The sequence below is a fragment of the Podarcis pityusensis genome (assembly GCF_964106645.2).
Source record: "Podarcis pityusensis genome assembly, chromosome: 6".
NCBI lineage: Eukaryota > Metazoa > Chordata > Lepidosauria > Squamata > Lacertidae > Podarcis > Podarcis pityusensis.
In genome coordinates, this window is record NC_138030.1 from 22659685 (window position 1) to 22676199 (window position 16515).

General features: G+C 46.5%; 1 protein-coding gene across 1 annotated transcript; it reads left to right on the forward strand.

The window, feature by feature from the left end:
- The first annotated feature begins 610 nt into the window (after nt 1-610).
- PIGT (phosphatidylinositol glycan anchor biosynthesis class T) lies at nt 611-14394 on the forward strand. Its single transcript, XM_081009235.1, has 12 exons — nt 611-800; nt 1567-1744; nt 2937-3064; nt 4314-4414; nt 5227-5313; nt 5625-5712; nt 5809-5906; nt 6933-7098; nt 7395-7595; nt 10664-10829; nt 11129-11212; nt 12644-14394. Exons 1-12 carry the CDS (start codon nt 629-631, stop codon nt 12894-12896), a joined length of 1722 nt encoding a protein of 573 aa, XP_080865361.1. The 5' UTR covers nt 611-628; the 3' UTR covers nt 12897-14394.
- The last annotated feature ends 2121 nt before the right edge of the window (nt 14395-16515 follow it).

A 16515-nucleotide genomic window follows, 5' to 3' on the forward strand; every position in this document is an offset into this window, starting at 1 on the left:
CAGAAGACGACGCTTTCCATGCAAAAGGTCCTAGCTGCAATTCCTAGCATCTCCAGGTATGAGCTAGGAACAAACTTGGGAGTGCCAAGATCAAGGTAGAGAAGAATCAAAAGTCTGGCTCAACATAACGCAACTCTCTCTGTGTGTGTTTTTTTTAAAAGAAATGATTTTATATGTTACAAAGCATAATACTATAATAATATAATATGATATAATATAATATAATATAATAAATATTACATTATATATGGTATGTAAAAGGATATTAAACGAAACGAGGATCAAGCTACAAACAGCATGTCGGCTCCCCCTCCTCCTGCTGCTTCTATTACCTTCTGCCTCTGTCTGGGCACATGGGTCGCCCAACCTCAGCCACTGCAGAAACCTGCCCCTGCAAGCTCCTTCCGGCATCCCTTGCCTCCGACCCGGAAGCAGATTTCCGAACAACAACAAGGCAACGGGAAGTGTCGCTCTAGCCTCGTCTCTGTCCCTTCCTGAAAAGCCTACATTGGCTCACAGGGTGAGTGAGGCGGGGTTCCATGGAACCTCCTTCCTCTGCTCCCCATTGGCTAACGCCCCCGGGGCAGTGGGCGGAGCTGCTCCGCTTTGCCGGGAGCGCAGCGGAGGAATGGAGCCACTCGGAACGCTGCTGCTGCTGCTCTTCTTGGCGACGAGCGGGGCGGAACAGCCGCGGGATTCCCTGCGGGAAGAGCTGCTGCTCAGCCCGCTCCCGTCGGGGGACGTGGCCGCCACCTTCCAGTTCCGGACGCGCTGGGATTCCGACTTGCAGCGGGAGGGCGGTAAGGGGCGGGGCCTGTCGCGACAGAGGGCTTTTTGGGGGGGGGAGCGAAGCATTATCTGGAAAGGGGGTCCCTGTGAACCCCGGAGACAGGGCTTCTCCGGCGCCAGTTGTGTGGGCGGTTGGACTACAATTCCCATCAGCCCCAGCAAGCATGTCTAGTAGCAAGAGGTGATGGGAGTTGTAGTTCCACAAGGTTCCCCCTCACACACCTGATGCCTTTCCCCTTTGGAAAAGAATGAATGAATGAATAAATCCATCCATTCTGTTGTGGGTGCTTTATAGTCGAGGTTCTTTCATTGCAGGGGGGTTGGACTCTTGGGTTCCTTTCTAACTCTACCATTCTGGGATTCTGGCGCATGAATGCAAGAGCACTCTCCCCTCCCATGTTTCCCAGCAACAGGTATCTGGAAGCACTGCTGCCACCGACTGCAGGGGTAGAGAGGATCATGCCTAGTAGCCATTGGGGAGCGGTGGGGACTCTGAACTGCCGGGAGTACAAGCCAGTCTCACTGGGAAAGCATAAAAGGCCTGAGGTAGCAAATGGAAAATGAGTGCAGCAAAGGGTCAAGGAACCCTGAGCAATAATAGATTGAGGGATAGGCTACTTACTGGGTGACTTGCATGGGTGCCAGCAGGACTGCAGCAGCATTCCTCTTCAATGGAGCAGGAAAAGGGAAAGTGAATTGGGGAGTGGGGCAGGTGGAGAGGTTGATGTGAAGATATGCTGTTGTAATGCTCCTATTTTCCCCCCCTGCTCCCTACAGTCTCTCATTACCGGCTATTCCCCAAAGCCCTTGGCCAGCTCATTTCCAAGTACTCGGTGCGCGAACTGCATCTCTCCCTCACTCAGGGCTTCTGGCGGACACGGAGCTGGGGACAGCCTTACTTGCAAGCTCCGGCTGGGGCTGAGCTCTGGGTTTGGTTTCAGGAGTCTGTCTCTGAGTAAGTAAGCCTGAGCTGATTTTACTTGATTGAAGGGGTCTCAGGTAAATCATAAGAAGACTGTTGCATTCTACTTTTCTCGCCTGCCCACCTCCTCATGGCATAAGTGCATAAACAAGATACATTTCAAAGGTCCATTCCATGAAGGCAATCATATGGTTTAAATGAGCGGACGTTGTTCCTTCACTTTCAAATTCTGATGTCTCTTGGGTCTTTCCTTTGCATTGAACAATTTTGCCAAAGGCTGCCAAGGCCCACTGGGACATCCCAACACCTAAATCAGTGGTAGCCTCTAGAAGGGCCATAGTTCTTCTCCCTTGCTGTTTCATCAGAATAGGCATGGGGTGGTGGTCTCTGGACCCTGGGGTGCCAATTGTAGCCCTCTAAGCTTCTCTGTCTGGCTCTCAGGACTCTCCGTGCCAAACAGCCAATTTTCAGGCCATACCCCTCACAGTCCTTGCTTCACAGCCTCTTTGACTGCTTTTTGCCAGACTGGAATGTGCTCTTGGAGTCTGATAATACCTCTTGCTTGCTTGGGTGAAGGAAACAGTGGTGTGTGTAGAAAGTTTCCCATGATGCAAAGGTAAAATGTGTGCCCGTTTCTCTGTCCACGTTTGCCTCTGGCCCCACCCACAAGTATGTGGCCCCCAGAAGGGTTCCCATTCCTGGAGTAGGCCATCAGGTGCTAGATGGGGCTTGTAGCTGTGGGTTGTGAACACGGCTCATTTCCATTTACAGTGGTACCTTGGGTTACGAACTTAATTCATTCTGGAGGTCCGTTCTTAACCTGAAACCGTTCTTAACCTGAGGCACACTTTTGCTAAAGGGGTCTCCCGCTGCTGCCACGCGATTTCTGTTCTCACCCTGGGGCAAAGTTCTCAACCGAGGTACTACTTCCAGGTTAGCGGAGTTTGTAACCCAAAGTGTTTGTAATCCGAAACGTTTGTAACCTAAGGTACCATTGTACTAGCTCTACTGTGCTAATGTAGTACTGAAGCAAAGCCTGAGCTATTCATTATTTTATTTTATTTTGAATTTTATAGAAAGCATCTCCTGCCACTAGAATGGCACCTGAAGTGATGTACAACTGCAAGCACGGTCTATGACTTGAAAACACATTTGCTTTCCAAATGGCATCTTGCAAGTTTCAGGCAAATCATTCACAGTAAATGTGTATATTTTTCATTTTCAGCGTTGACAAAGCTTGGAAAGATCTCAGCAACATCCTCTCAGGAATATTCTGTGCCTCTCTGAACTTCATTGATTCCACCAACACTGTCGTTCCAACAGCATCCTTCAAACCTCTGGGATTGGCAAATGGTAAGAGATTGGGCTATTCTGGCCTGGAAGGGCTTGTTTTGCAAGAAGGGGCACCCCTAAATTGCAGCTTGTTCTAGATACTTAAATGACAAATAGTTGTGTCCAGTGTAGCAGTTAAGTTGTCCCATCAGTGCAATGATATTCCCCCCCCCACCCCCTGTGCACCCCCTAAATATTTTCTCTGGGTTCCCAAACCCTCTGGCACAGATTTGGTGAGAGTGCAGGGTGCATGCAGGGGAAGGAGAGAGAAAAGTCACATTGTACAAGTGGGAATCCTTGTGTTGTTGGCATGTATTAGTTGGTGAAATTAAAGGGAGACCAGAACTTCTTAGAAACACCCAAGTATCTTGTAGCAGCTTAAAAATTAACAAATGTATTATGGCATAAGATTTTCAAAAAGTTTTGGGGGTGCTGAAAGGCTCGACATTTTTGGAACGTCTGCCCATCTCCTTGTTCGTTATCCTGATTAGGGTTGCTGGTTTTGTAATTAATCTGTGTTTCTTGAGAGCATTGTAAGGATTGTTTGGGCTGACTGGGTAATAAGAATTAATTGGAATTGGGCCAATGCCATAGGTTTTGACTTAGTTTTTAAATGTGTTTATTGATTCTCTTTGATTGTTTTGTTTATATTACTTTGAACCATTAGGATAGCACAGACAATAATTCAATAAATAAGTGGTTTGTGTGATTATAATACCTAGCTTTTAATAGTAGAATCAAAGAATTGTAGAGTTGGAAGGGACCATGAGGGTCATCTAGTCCAACCCCCTGCAAAGCGGGAATCTCTTGCCCGACGTGTGGCTCAAACTCACAACCCTGAGATTAAGAGTCTCACACTCTACAGTAGTTCCAAGTATTCCACGCTTGTGACCTCAGTAATCCTTAAAGGAATTCAATCTAGTAGTAGTACCCTTTACGTCAGATGCCTGCTTTTCTTAAGGCTAGCTAGTGAATTCATGGCAGAGGCAAGATCTGAAGGCAGGTGATTTCTAGAAGCTGACTTCCATCATCATATTGAGAGCATTTTATTTTATTTTATTTTATTTTATTTTATTTTATTTTATTTTATTTTATTTTATTTTATTTTATTTTATTTTATTTTATTTTATTTTATTTTAAATTTTATATACCACCAGTGGGCACCCAATCATTTCCTGGAATTTACCATGCTGGCTGGGGCTGATGGAAATTTCAGCAACATCAAGAGGAGGAGGGCCACATGTTCTAACCCTTCCCCTCCCTCCTTCAGTTACAGACCACCATTTCCTACGATATGCCGTCCTTCCCCGTGAAGTTGTCTGCACTGAGAACCTCACACCCTGGAAGAAGCTGCTGCCATGCAGCTCAAAGGTGAGGCACATTCCTGTGATCATGCAGGTGGAGCCTTGAACCAACATGTGCCATTGCTCTGGATTCCCTCATCCTAGTCCCCTCCCCCCCCGCAAGCTTGCACATCTGAAGCTTTGGGACCTTGTTCTCAATTGGAGCAAGTACTCTGGAGGAGAGCGAACTACGTGCGCACTGTTGCATGGTGCTTGTGCTTGTTTCTAGCTATTGTCGTTTAGTTGTGTCCGACTCTTCGTGACCCCATGGACCAGAGCACGCCAGGCACTCCTGCCTTTCACTGCCTCCTGCAGTTTGGTCAAACTCATGCTGGTAGCTTCGAGAACACTGTCCAACCATCTCATCCTCTGTCATCCCCTTCTCCTTGTGCCCTCAATCTTTCCCAACATCAGGGAGTCTTCTCTTCTCATGAGGTGGCCAAAGTATTGGAGCCTCAGCTTCACGATCTGTCCTTCTCGTGAGCACTCAGGGCTGATTTCCTTAAGAATGGATAGGTTTGATCTTCTTGCAGTCCATGGGACTCTCAAGAGTCTCCTCCAGCACCATAATTCAAAAGCATCAATTCTTCAGCGATCAGTCTTCTTTATGGTCCAGCTCTCACTTCCATACATCACTACTGGGAAAACCATAGCTTTAACTATACGGACCTTTGTTGACAAGGTGATGTCTCTGCTATTTAGGATGCTGTCTAGGTTTGTCATTGCTTTTCTCCCAAGAAGCAGGTGTCTTTTAATTTCGTGACTGCTGTCACCATCTGCAGTGATCATGTTCTGTACTACGGAGCAAAAGTTCAGCCGTATTTTCTTTTTTCTTCCTAGGCTGGCCTGGCTGTTCTGCTGAAGGCTGAGCGCTTGTTCCACAGCAGTTACCACTCCCAAGCTGTGCACATCCGCCCCATTTGCAGGGTGAGTCCTTGAAGGATTTGGTGTTGTGTCATAAATTGGTGGAAAGAGCTGTCGACAGGATCCCCAATCACCTATGATCTGCCAAAACCTATGATCACATTTCACAAGCCTTACCTTAGAGCAGGCATCTCCAAACTCAGCCCTCCAGATGTTTTGGGATTACAACTCCCATCATCCCTAGCTAACAGGACCAGTGGTCAGGGATGATGGGAATTGTAGTCCCAAAACATCTGGAGGGCCGAGTTTGGGGGTGCCTGCCTTAGAGCTGCCCTTGCTCCTGCCATTTCTGATGCTTTGTCCTTCTCTCTCAGGATGCCTCGTGCTTGAGCATGTCCTGGGAGCTCAGACAGACCCTCACGGTTGTCTTTGATTCCTTTGCCAGCGGCCATGGAAAGAAAGGTAACTCAAATCGCCCTGCAGCACGTCACCACTCTGCTATGGTTACAGCGGTTTACTCACTTCTTAATAATGACCTTTGTGCCATTCTCCCACCAGATTGGTCTCTCTTCAAGATCTTCTCCCGCACTCTTACTGAAGCGTGCCCACTGGCGTCTCAAAGCAAAGTCTACGTTGACATTTCCAGTAAAGGCCAGGTAACCTATCCTTTCCCCAGTAACCTTGCAATAGGACTAGGACATCAGGACTTTTAGGAGATGCCCACCTTACTCAGAGCTCTCTCTGGGTGAACGAAGCTTGATGGAAACCCCAGATGTAACTGAGCGGAATACATCATATCTCAAGTTACAGCCGCTTCAGGTTGTGTTTTTTCAGGTTGCGGACCGCCGAAACCCAGAAGTACCGGAACGTGTTACTTCCAGGTTTCAGCGGTCATGAATGCTCAGAAGCACTAAATCACGCTTTGCACATGGGCAGAAGCGCCAAATCGCAACCCGTGTGTGCGCAGGCGTGTCGCTGCGGGTTGCGGACATGCATCCCACACAGATCACGTTCGCAACCCGAGCGTTCACTGTATATATAATCAAGAGGATTTAACCAGATGCTTACAGTTCTTTAGGTGCTTTGTGTCTCCAGTAATATTACAGAGTCTTGAGAGTAGAGGGTTGCTCAAATAATCTCCATGTGTATAGCCAATGCATGGATAATGGAATTGGACCCCCACCCCACTGGCTATACCCTCAAACAACAGTGACTGGGAGGAGAAACTACATGCCTGCATCCGTAAGCATGTAGGTTCTTCACCTAATTAGGAACCCTCTGCAATTGTGAATATAGCTTTATATAGGCTTACTTTTCAGTTGTTGTGCTGGGTGCACAGATTGCTTCTTTCTTGGTGATATCCAGTGTTAGTTATACTCAAGAGTAGATCCATTGAAATAAATGGATTTTATTTCGCCACCCTGGGCTCCTTTTGCAGGGAAGGGTGGGATATCGCCCTCTGCATTTCAAAGTATGTTGTAATGCGGTCTGCAGAAATGTTTTTATCCTGTAAAACAGGCCAGAAAGCTTTTAAATAAATATGAGAATTGGGGCCAGTTGAAGGTAGTCTCCCCCACGTACCCTGCCCCCGTGCTGAATATACACAAAAATATGACATAGATGGGCTGGTTATCTTTTTGATGGCTAATAATGATTTTGCTTTATTTTGTTTATGTTTCCAGGAGAAAGAGTTACTTGAAGTTTCCCCAGCGCCTTTGTCTGTACATGAAGCATCCGTCCAAGGAGACAGGAGAACATACGCAGTCTATGATCTCCTGAACCCAGGACTTTTTAATGGCTCTCGCAGCCTCAATGTGCAACTAAAATGGAAGCGCCCTCAGGATGGCTGTGAGTTATCAATGGCTTTCCTGTATCTAATGTGTTGTCCTCTCTTAGATCACTAGAAAATGGACACTCTTTGAATGCGAGAGACTCGTGCTGTGCATCATTTAAGCTTATTCATTTATAAACCGGGACACATCTAGTGGTAGTCACAGCAGAAAAATAGTACAGCTACTTTTCTGCTGGGACTGCTACCAGACTTGTCTTAGTTCAGAACTCACATTATCTCAGGGATAATATTCTTGCATTTGGTGGTGCTCCTGTAGTTTGACTCCTAACCTGGTTTCATTTCCTTCCTGCAGTGGATCTGGCAGTACCTGTGCTCCATGCCCAGCGCTATGTGAGTGGCTATGGCCTTGAGACAGGAGAAATCAGCACCCTAATCTATAACACACACCCATACAGAGCTTTCCCTGTGCTTCTGCTGGAGACTGTGCCCTGGTATCTGCGACTCTACATCCACACGCTGACCATTATCACCAAGGGCAAGGAAAACAAACCAAGTAAGAAGGAGCCTCCTAGTAATACTTCATTTCCCAGCCTGATGCCCTCCGGATGTTTGAGACGGCAACTTCCACCAGCCCCAGACAACATTGCAGTGAAGAGCTTCTGCGTATCAGTGCAGGCAGCTTTCTGTGTTCCAGTATATGTACTGGATCATGTTCTAAGTTGATATGCCAAGGAAATGGAGCAGATTCAGAAAGGGAGGCCTGAGCTGAAAAGCATGAAGTTTTGCCTTCATATCTATACCCCTTAAGGATATGCATATATATCTATATCCCTTAAGGAGCATCTCTTAAGTACATCTGGCATTACATATGCATTTCTCAACAACTGGAGATGTAGGCTAGCCATAGTAATTTGCTTTTTCTATGCGTTCAGTGATTTGGCTTGCTGAGCTCCAAAGCCCATCCCCACCCCCCTTTTGATGCAGTTTATCAATAACCTATGTAATAATAATAATAATGAATTATTTATATCTCGCCCTCCCCAGCCGAAGCCGGGCTCAGAGCGGCTAACAACAATAAATGTAACACAGTTTACATAAAGTCACAATCAATTAATTGAAATGCATTCTAAAATCAATTCATTCTAAAATCAATTCAAAATCAAATTAATGGCAACCATTGGGCTAGAGTTCTTTGTGGATTACCGAAGGAGGGGTCAGACTGTGCCTTGGCCAAAGGCCTGGTGGAACAGCTCTGTCTTGATGTCAAGGGCCCTAGTCTCTTGTGACAGAGCGTTCCACCATGGAACTGAGCTGAAAAAACTGAGCTGGCTCTGGTTGAGGCCAGCCTAACCTCCCTGTGGCCCGGGATCTCCAAGATGTTTTTAATTTGAAGACCGTAAGGTCCTCCATGGGACATACCAGAAGAGGTGATCCCGTAGGTACAAGGGTCCTAGGCCGTACAGTGGTGCCCCGCAAGACGAATGCCTCGCAAGACGGAAAACCCGCTAGACAAAAGGGTTTTCCGTTTTTGAGTTGCTTCGCAGGACGTATTTCCCTATGGGCTTGCTTCACAAGCCGAAAATGTCTTGCGAGTCTTGAGATTTTTTTTCCGCTTTCTCCCCCCCCCTTTTTCTAAGCCGCTAATAGCCTTTTAGCAGCTAATCCGCTAAACCGATAAGCCTTTAATAGCCGCTAAACCGCTAATAGCGCTAATCCACTAAGCCGCTAATAGGGTTGCTTCGCAAGACAAACCGCTAGACGAAGACACTCGCGGAACGGATTAATTTCGTCTTGCGAGGCACCACTGTATAGGGCTTTAAACCAGCACCTTAAACCTGATCCTGTACTCCACCAGGAGCCAGTGCAGCTGGTATAGCACCGGGTGAATGTGATCTCGCAGTGAGGACCCCATAAGGAGTCTCGCTGCGACATTCTGCACCCGCTGGAGTTTCTGGGTCAGTCTCAAGGTCAGCCCCATGTAGAGTGAGTTACAATAATCAAGTCTGGAGGTGACCGTCGCGTGGATCACAGTGGCTAGGTCAGGGCGAGAGAGGTAAGGAGCCAAAGCTTAGCATGATAATATACCATGGTAGGGATGTAGTAGCAGAAATGTGTATTTGGAAGGCTTTGTGTAAGCCGTAAATGTTTGACTTCCTTAAAAGGAAATGAGTTTTACTGGCGGCATTTGCAGTCACTTCTCAAGGAGAAGTGAAGCATGTTACCCTGTTGATGGTTTCTTATATTATTTGTTTACTTCCGTGTGCTTTCCCGAGGTTCTGAGAGCCCCACGCTATGTATATTTATTCAAAAGAAGGTCCCATTTTATATAGTGGGTGTGCATAGGATCGCAGCTCTGGACGCGGGTGGCGCTGTGGGTTAAACCACAGAGCCTAGGACTTGCCGATCAGAAGGTCGGCAGTTCGAATCCCCGGGGTGAGCTACCGTTGCTCGGTCCCAACTCCTGCCAACCTAGCAGTTCGAAAGCACGTCAAAGTGCAAGTAGATAAATAGGTACCACTCCAGCGGGAAGGTAAACGGCATTTCCGTGCACTGCTCTGGTTCGCCAGAAGCGGCTTAGTCATGCTGGCCACGTGACCCGGTAGCTGTACGCCGGCTCCCTCGGCCAATAAAGTGAGATGAGCGCCACAACCCCAGAGTCGGCCACGACTGGACCTAATGGTCAGGGGTCCCTTTACCTTTACCTTTCCATAGAATTCAGTGGGGCTTTCTCCCAGGTAAGTGGATATAGGACAAGGGTTCCCTGCTATTAACCCTGCTGAGGCCCCTGCATTAGCTGTTAAGCAGGGAGCTTCTGACAGAGAAAAGGGGCATTGATGCTGTGCAAAGCTTGCAGCTGCAGCTCCTTTCTCTGCAAAAGCTGCTGCAAAAAAAGTAGAGGGGGGGAAATGCTTCAGCAGAAAGGTAGGCCTTTGTTCCTTGCAAATGTGCAAAAAGTGGCCTTGCAGCTTGCAGTTGCACGCTTACAATTTTGAGGATGCAATTGCATTTTAAAACTTAAAGCTATGAATAGCTGAAAGGCTATGCTTGCAGTTGAGCTGCGCATTGAGTAATTTGCATTCTTCTGCTAGGATTCCTGAGATCTTCCTGCCTTTTTCACAGTCAGAACTAATAAAGGGTGCTATAGAGCTGCTTCTTCTTTTTAAAGAAGCTTTGGTTAAAATAACAACAGAAGGAAAATGGAAGGTGAAACTTGAGTGGTTATGAATTATATATGTCTCTGTTCCCATGGGAAATGGCTGTGTGTTTGTGAGAGATTGTAGATGGATCTGGCCTCATCCACCACTGGAATGCAGCTTTTATTGGTAATGCTGCCTTTGGCCAAAAAGGTTCCCCGCATTTCATATACGGGACTACAGTTTTTACATACAGTATTCTGACTGATCTCAGTGCGTAAGAGCTCGTATTCCAAACAAGAGAAATGGAGGCGTTTGGAGAAATATTTTGTGATCCAAGTTTGTTTTCCTCCCCAGAGTTGCTGGGGAGATCAGTCAGGCCTAAGTTAAGAGTGTTCCTCAGGGCATTATGTAAACATTAAGGGAGGGTTTTATTTATTCATGTTGACCCAAGTGGTGTGCGATGATACCATGTCTTTGGTGCTAGGTTACATCCACTATCAGCCAGCTCAGGACCGACAGCGGCCCCATCTCTTGGAAATGCTGATTCAGCTGCCGGCAAACTCTGTCACAAAGATCACCATCCAGTTTGAGAGAGCCTTGCTGAAGTGGACAGAATACACTCCTGACCCCAACCATGGGTTTTATGTGAGGTAAGGCTGCAGCTGTCCTCGAGCCACTCGCCATCAGTGTTTGTCAGCCTTGGGTTTGTCTGTGTTGCATCCCTTGTGACCAGGTTCATAAACCCCCCTCCTCCAAGAGGGACCCATGAAGGGATGGGAAACCTATATGGCTCTCCAAATGTGGTTGGACTCCAGCTCCCATCAGCCCCAACCAGCATGAGGAGCAGCTGGAGATGATGGAAACTGGGAGCCCAGCAGCTTTTAAAGGACCACAGATTCTCCATCCTTGGGCCGAAGCTCTAAGTAATCTCTTTTTGTTTGGTTTGTAGCCCATCTGTTCTGAGTGCCCTAGTGCCCAGTGTCATTGCGATGAAAGAGGAAGATGAAGATCAAAGTCCACTCTTTGCTTCACTGTGAGTGCATTTGATGACTGCAGAACAGAGAAGGGTGGGAATGAGATGTGTGAGATTGTTATTGTACTTCTGTTGATTATTGGAAACTGCTTCATACCAGACGTTTCAGATTAACCTAGCAAAGGCTGTAGCTAGACCAGCATGACAGAAGTCTGTGCAAACATAGATATCAAAGACTTTTCATGAACTGTTTTCAGAAATTACAACCTTGGTTAATCTGAAATTTAGTTCTGAACTGAATGTATATTTTTAGCAGATTCAAGAAGTAAATTATTTGGCTGCCTCTACACTGGCATTTACTGTGAAATAGCCATGCTTTGCTGATCTGCATTTTACAGGGCAACCACATGATGTCATGAACAAAACACCCTCTTCACGTTTTTCCTTGTTCGGTTTGTTCTCCCACCCCTACTTTAAAAATTGTATTGCTTTCTCCCCCCCCCCCCTTTCAAATCAAGCACTCAGCAGAGTAGCTGTGCAATTTCCCCAGGTGTAAATGGGTTATCACGCTCCTAATCTTGCATGTCTGTTTTGTTTCTTTTTCTTCCCTAAACTGCAGCAGGGGAGGCAATCATGATTTGAAGTGCAGTGAAAGGGCAGGAAAGGTAGCATTTAACCCTTTCACAACAAACAGTGGTCTCAATGAAAATCTCCCTTCCCACCCTGGACATTCATTGCTGCGGAAAAGGAGACTGCCCACCGGGGACTCAGCTACATTAGTTAAAATATAGCGTTATAAATGCATTATGAAACCAGATGGCACAGTAGAGCTGAAATCACAACTCAAATGATATTTTCAATTGTGAACTTTGCAACGGTTTTTTGCAGAGCATTTTTATAGCTGTGTAGATCTAGCCTTGGTTTCAGAGTGTCAGAAATCTGGAAACAGAGTTGCTGTTATACTTCCAACTTAAAACCAAATAACAGTGATCAGTTAGTGCTGATTTTGTAAGCAACTTTTGGATTCAAATAGTGTTACTGTTGTGGTAAGTTTAAGGTTGTAAGGTTGCATGAGACAGAGGCATTAGCCGAAGTTGCAAGATATTGGACTTCTGCATGCTGCATTGCAATGAAGACTCATCTTCAGACCTCTCCACAAGTATGGGATGCATGGAAATGGGTGTGTATGCACATGTAGTTTTGCAGGGGAATCTGCATAGAGGGAATTGCAGAAGACGGAGAACCAGTTGAGTTCTTCATGTGGCACAGTGTCTACGGGGCGTTGCTTATTTGAAAAGCACTTGCGCATCGAAACCTTTCACATGAATATTCCGTTTGTGATTTGCAATTTGAGGCTGCCCTCAAAGATGTGGCACTCCTTCACTCTTGCCTAATCTCCTGATCTGATATGCTTGGAGACAAGGGTGGTAACACATCATTATCTGAATCAGCCCTTTGAGCTCTGCTGATCTCCTCCTTCCTTCTCCCCAGGTTTCCTTCCTTGGACGGCTCCAGCTACTTTGTGCGCCTCTACACAGAACCGCTGCTGGTGAACCTGCCGACGCCAGACTTCAGCATGCCGTATAATGTCATTTGCTTGACCTGCACAGTGGTAGCTGTTTGCTATGGCTCCTTCTATAACTTGCTGACCAGAACCTTCCATGTAGAAGAACCTAACAGGGGAGGCTTAGCCAAACGACTGGCGAACATAATCCGTAAAATGAGAGGTGTCCCACTTCTTTGAGGGCGGGCGATGCAGCCGCTTCTTCAAGGACCTCTACTGCCAAGACTTGCTGGGACAAAGCTGCAAGAGGATAGGTGGGTTTAAGGCAGATGTAACACCTGTTTTGCCCTCTAGTTCCTTCACAGCCAATAAATCTGCTGTTTGTGCCTGCCTGCCACCAGCAAGGGAAGCAATCACTGGTACTGGGACTGCAAGAGCAAAATGCCCAAGGATGAAGCTTGCTAATTTAAGGGGAACTTCCATTTGCCGGAAAAACACTGGAAATAAACATGACCTGTTTCTGAACTATGATCACCTTGGCCTTGCTCAAACACGAGAGCCTGCACCACTTAACTCACCAACCTGTTTTTCATTTTCTTCCACAGCAACTGATTGCTGTGCTAGTTATCATTTTTTGAGCTGCCGTTTAATGGATGTAGTTGGAACGCTGAACCTTTTTTCAGGCAGAGAAAAAAAGCTTGCAGAAAAAATGCTTGGGGAAATGGCAAAACTGAAGGCAACTAGAGAGAGTGCAACAGAGAGAATAAATAGCATTTTAGGCCTCAGACTATCTAATTTTAGCATGCTGTCTCTTGCTGTTTTGGAGAAGAGAGTAAGTGAGGATAGGAGGCAGCTATGATTGAGAAAATTGCTAGGGGGGGTTCATTTGGGACTGTGGGGTTTGGGGTGGTCAGGCTGGGCACAGGGGACACTATGAAATAAAAGGGAAACCATGCTGTGTGAGTCGATGCCAATTTGATTTGCGTTCGTATCTGCTGGTGATGGGAATAACCACTGTTTGCTGCATAAGAGAGGAAGAAGACAAAAAAAGCCAACTGTCAGAGATGGATAAGGAATTCAATAAATAAATGCTGTGTGGTGATTATGTCTTCCGTAACACAGGTTTTAATCAGCTTTGTACTTAACATGTCTCCTGGTAGCTATAAGTAGCCAGGTATTCCATGCAGGTGAATGCATAAAATTCCATTCAGGTAAGTTAATGGGCCAGCACTGGTGGAGGAAAAACAGAGAGCCTCACACCTCCAATTTGCTTTCTGTGCAAATTGTGTCAGATGTGTCAGGATAGTGTCAGATGATGACGGGGTAACAGGACTTAGTGAACTGGGGGTGGCAGACAGAAGTCAAGAATTGGCAGAAGATAAAGCAGGTGAGTGGGAAGAGGGAGGCCAAGAGACAGAGATGAGTCAGGCTGGTGAAGAGTCACAAGTGTCTCCCCCTCCTGCGACACGCTGCCCACCTGTCTCCCAGAACCAGGAGAGGGCTGAAATGGTTTGAGCAGCGATAGGCTGCGTGTAGGCGCAGTCTCTGATTGCTTGGGAAAACCCCTGGAGAAGAGGAGGAGGGGACTTAAAAGAGCTGTGGGAAGGTGGGAACTTTCAGTCTCAGCAACTGATTTCATGGAGGAAGACCACTGGGAATGAGCTGTTGTGCTGACACTTAGCCAAGTCTGTGGAGATCGTGGTTTTGTTTTGTTTTGGTAATAAAAAGTTAACTCCTTTGTGAACTGTGTGATAACTAACTGGCACACTGTGACATATAGCAAACCCATTCATGACTCTCGAAATGGTTTGAAAACCAAGGCTTCCTGTACTCAATCAGAAGTCGTGTCAGATGTTTGGCTTCCGAAAAACGTTCGCAAACAGGAACACTCACGTCCGGGTTTGCGTTCGGGAGCCAAAATGTCCGAGTACCAAGGCGTTTGAGAACCAAGGTACAACTATCTCTGATTTAATGCCTTTTTTCTGCTCTTTTTCCAGTTGTGTGCAGTGTCTCCTCCTAACCAGCAGGTGTTCCTAAATCACTATCATAAGTAGCATTTGTGGAACACAGGAAACTGCTTTATACGAAGTCTGACTTGCTGCATCTTTCTCAGCATTCTGTTGTACACCGGCAGTGACTATTAAGGATTTCAGAGAAGGATTTTTACCAACCTTACCTGTACCTGACGGGGGTTCAACCTGTGTCCTTCTGCATGCAAAGCATCTGCTCTAGCACTGACCTATAGCCCTTCCCCATTCCTATTGTTTTCCACCATAAATATATATTTATCTTGGGGACTCTTAACATTTTTTAGCACATGCATTTTACAATCCAGCTAGTATTCATGCACAAGGCTGATGAAGTGCATGCATACCACTGAGTTCAATGGAACCTACTCACAGGGAAGTGTGTAGGTTTGCAGCATTAGGCTGTGCAGAAATGTTGCAAGACTTGAATGTCCATGTCTTTTGCCATGGTGAAGATTCAGCAGTCTGGAAAAGGCAAATCTGATTGAGTGCTCCTAGCTGACTGACAGAAAGGTACCCTGCTGTGTGTTTTATTATGCTGACTGACCTGGGGTGGAATATTGCACTATTTTCAACGCCATCTGCTTTCATTGCCATCGCCCTGTTGCAGATCAAGCAGGTGCTGCCTGTGGTCTCTACTGTGCTGATCTGGAGCTGCTGAGTAGCCTAAAATCAACAACTATCGCCTGAAGGCTTCTCGCATTGCATAAACATGCCCTCACTGCAGGTGTATTGGTGTTACCTTAGCTGCTGACATCAGCATTCTTGTCTGATGGCAGAGGCAGCAAAAATATTTAGCTCATCTATATGATGCACAATGATGGTAGCTTTTCTCACATGCTTTTTGCAACCTGACTTGCAAGCATACAATAAAAATAGGTTTTTTAAACATGCGGGGGGGTGGGGGGGTGGAAACACACCAGAGGCAGAAAAACCTTAAAAATTAAAATTCAGCCAGTTTGAGAAGTTTACTGAAACCTAAATGTCTTCCAATTGCTTCTGAAAACTATATACAGTACAGCGGGTACCCGTTGCATTTCAAAAGGGGATGCTGTTCTACAAAACCGGGAACAGGAAATCATGGGTCCACGCTCTCTCGCTTATAGACACGGGTGTGAGGGAGCGTTTGCAGCACTCCAGACTGCAGATACCGCGTTTCCCATTGCTTCCCGCTTCAAAAAGCTTCAGCAACCAGAACAGGAGCGCGCCAGACAGAGAGAGGGCTTGGTTAGAACTGTGTCGATTCACTTTTTTTTTTTGCAAGGTGGTTGTTTTTTTTTGGCACAGACAACAGAAGCATTCAAAAGTAGATGATGCGGCTACGAGAGGAAAAGATCAACATATGTGTCAGGGAACTGACATCGGAGCTAGAGGCGGAGGGAAGGCTCTCAAATGATGCTGGAGAAGGGCCCAGCAGGGAGAGAGGCAGCTCAGCAGATGGGGAAGCAATTCAGCGCAACACCAGGAATAAAGAAGGGCAGATGGGGGAATCGGCGAGAGGGCTCCCAGACTCTTCACTGGACACCAGCGGGGAGAGCACGGGTCCTCCGCTACCCACGCCCTCCCTGCGCAGAAGATTTCCACGCAGAGAGAGTAGGAGGAGACTGGGTGTCAAACAACTTTTCTGTTGGAAAAGGTTTAAGAAACGCTCACTGACGGATTCTGCTAGCGACTGAGGTAGCCACGAAGTGAAGGGCTGTCCAGACAGAAAGGTTTAACAAGGCAACAAAGCCAGGAGAGGCGGCAACTTACGCACGAGCAACCCATACTCTTTACAATATGTTTGCAACAGGAGCGGGAAACCTGAATTTAAGAAATTGTAATAAATTTGG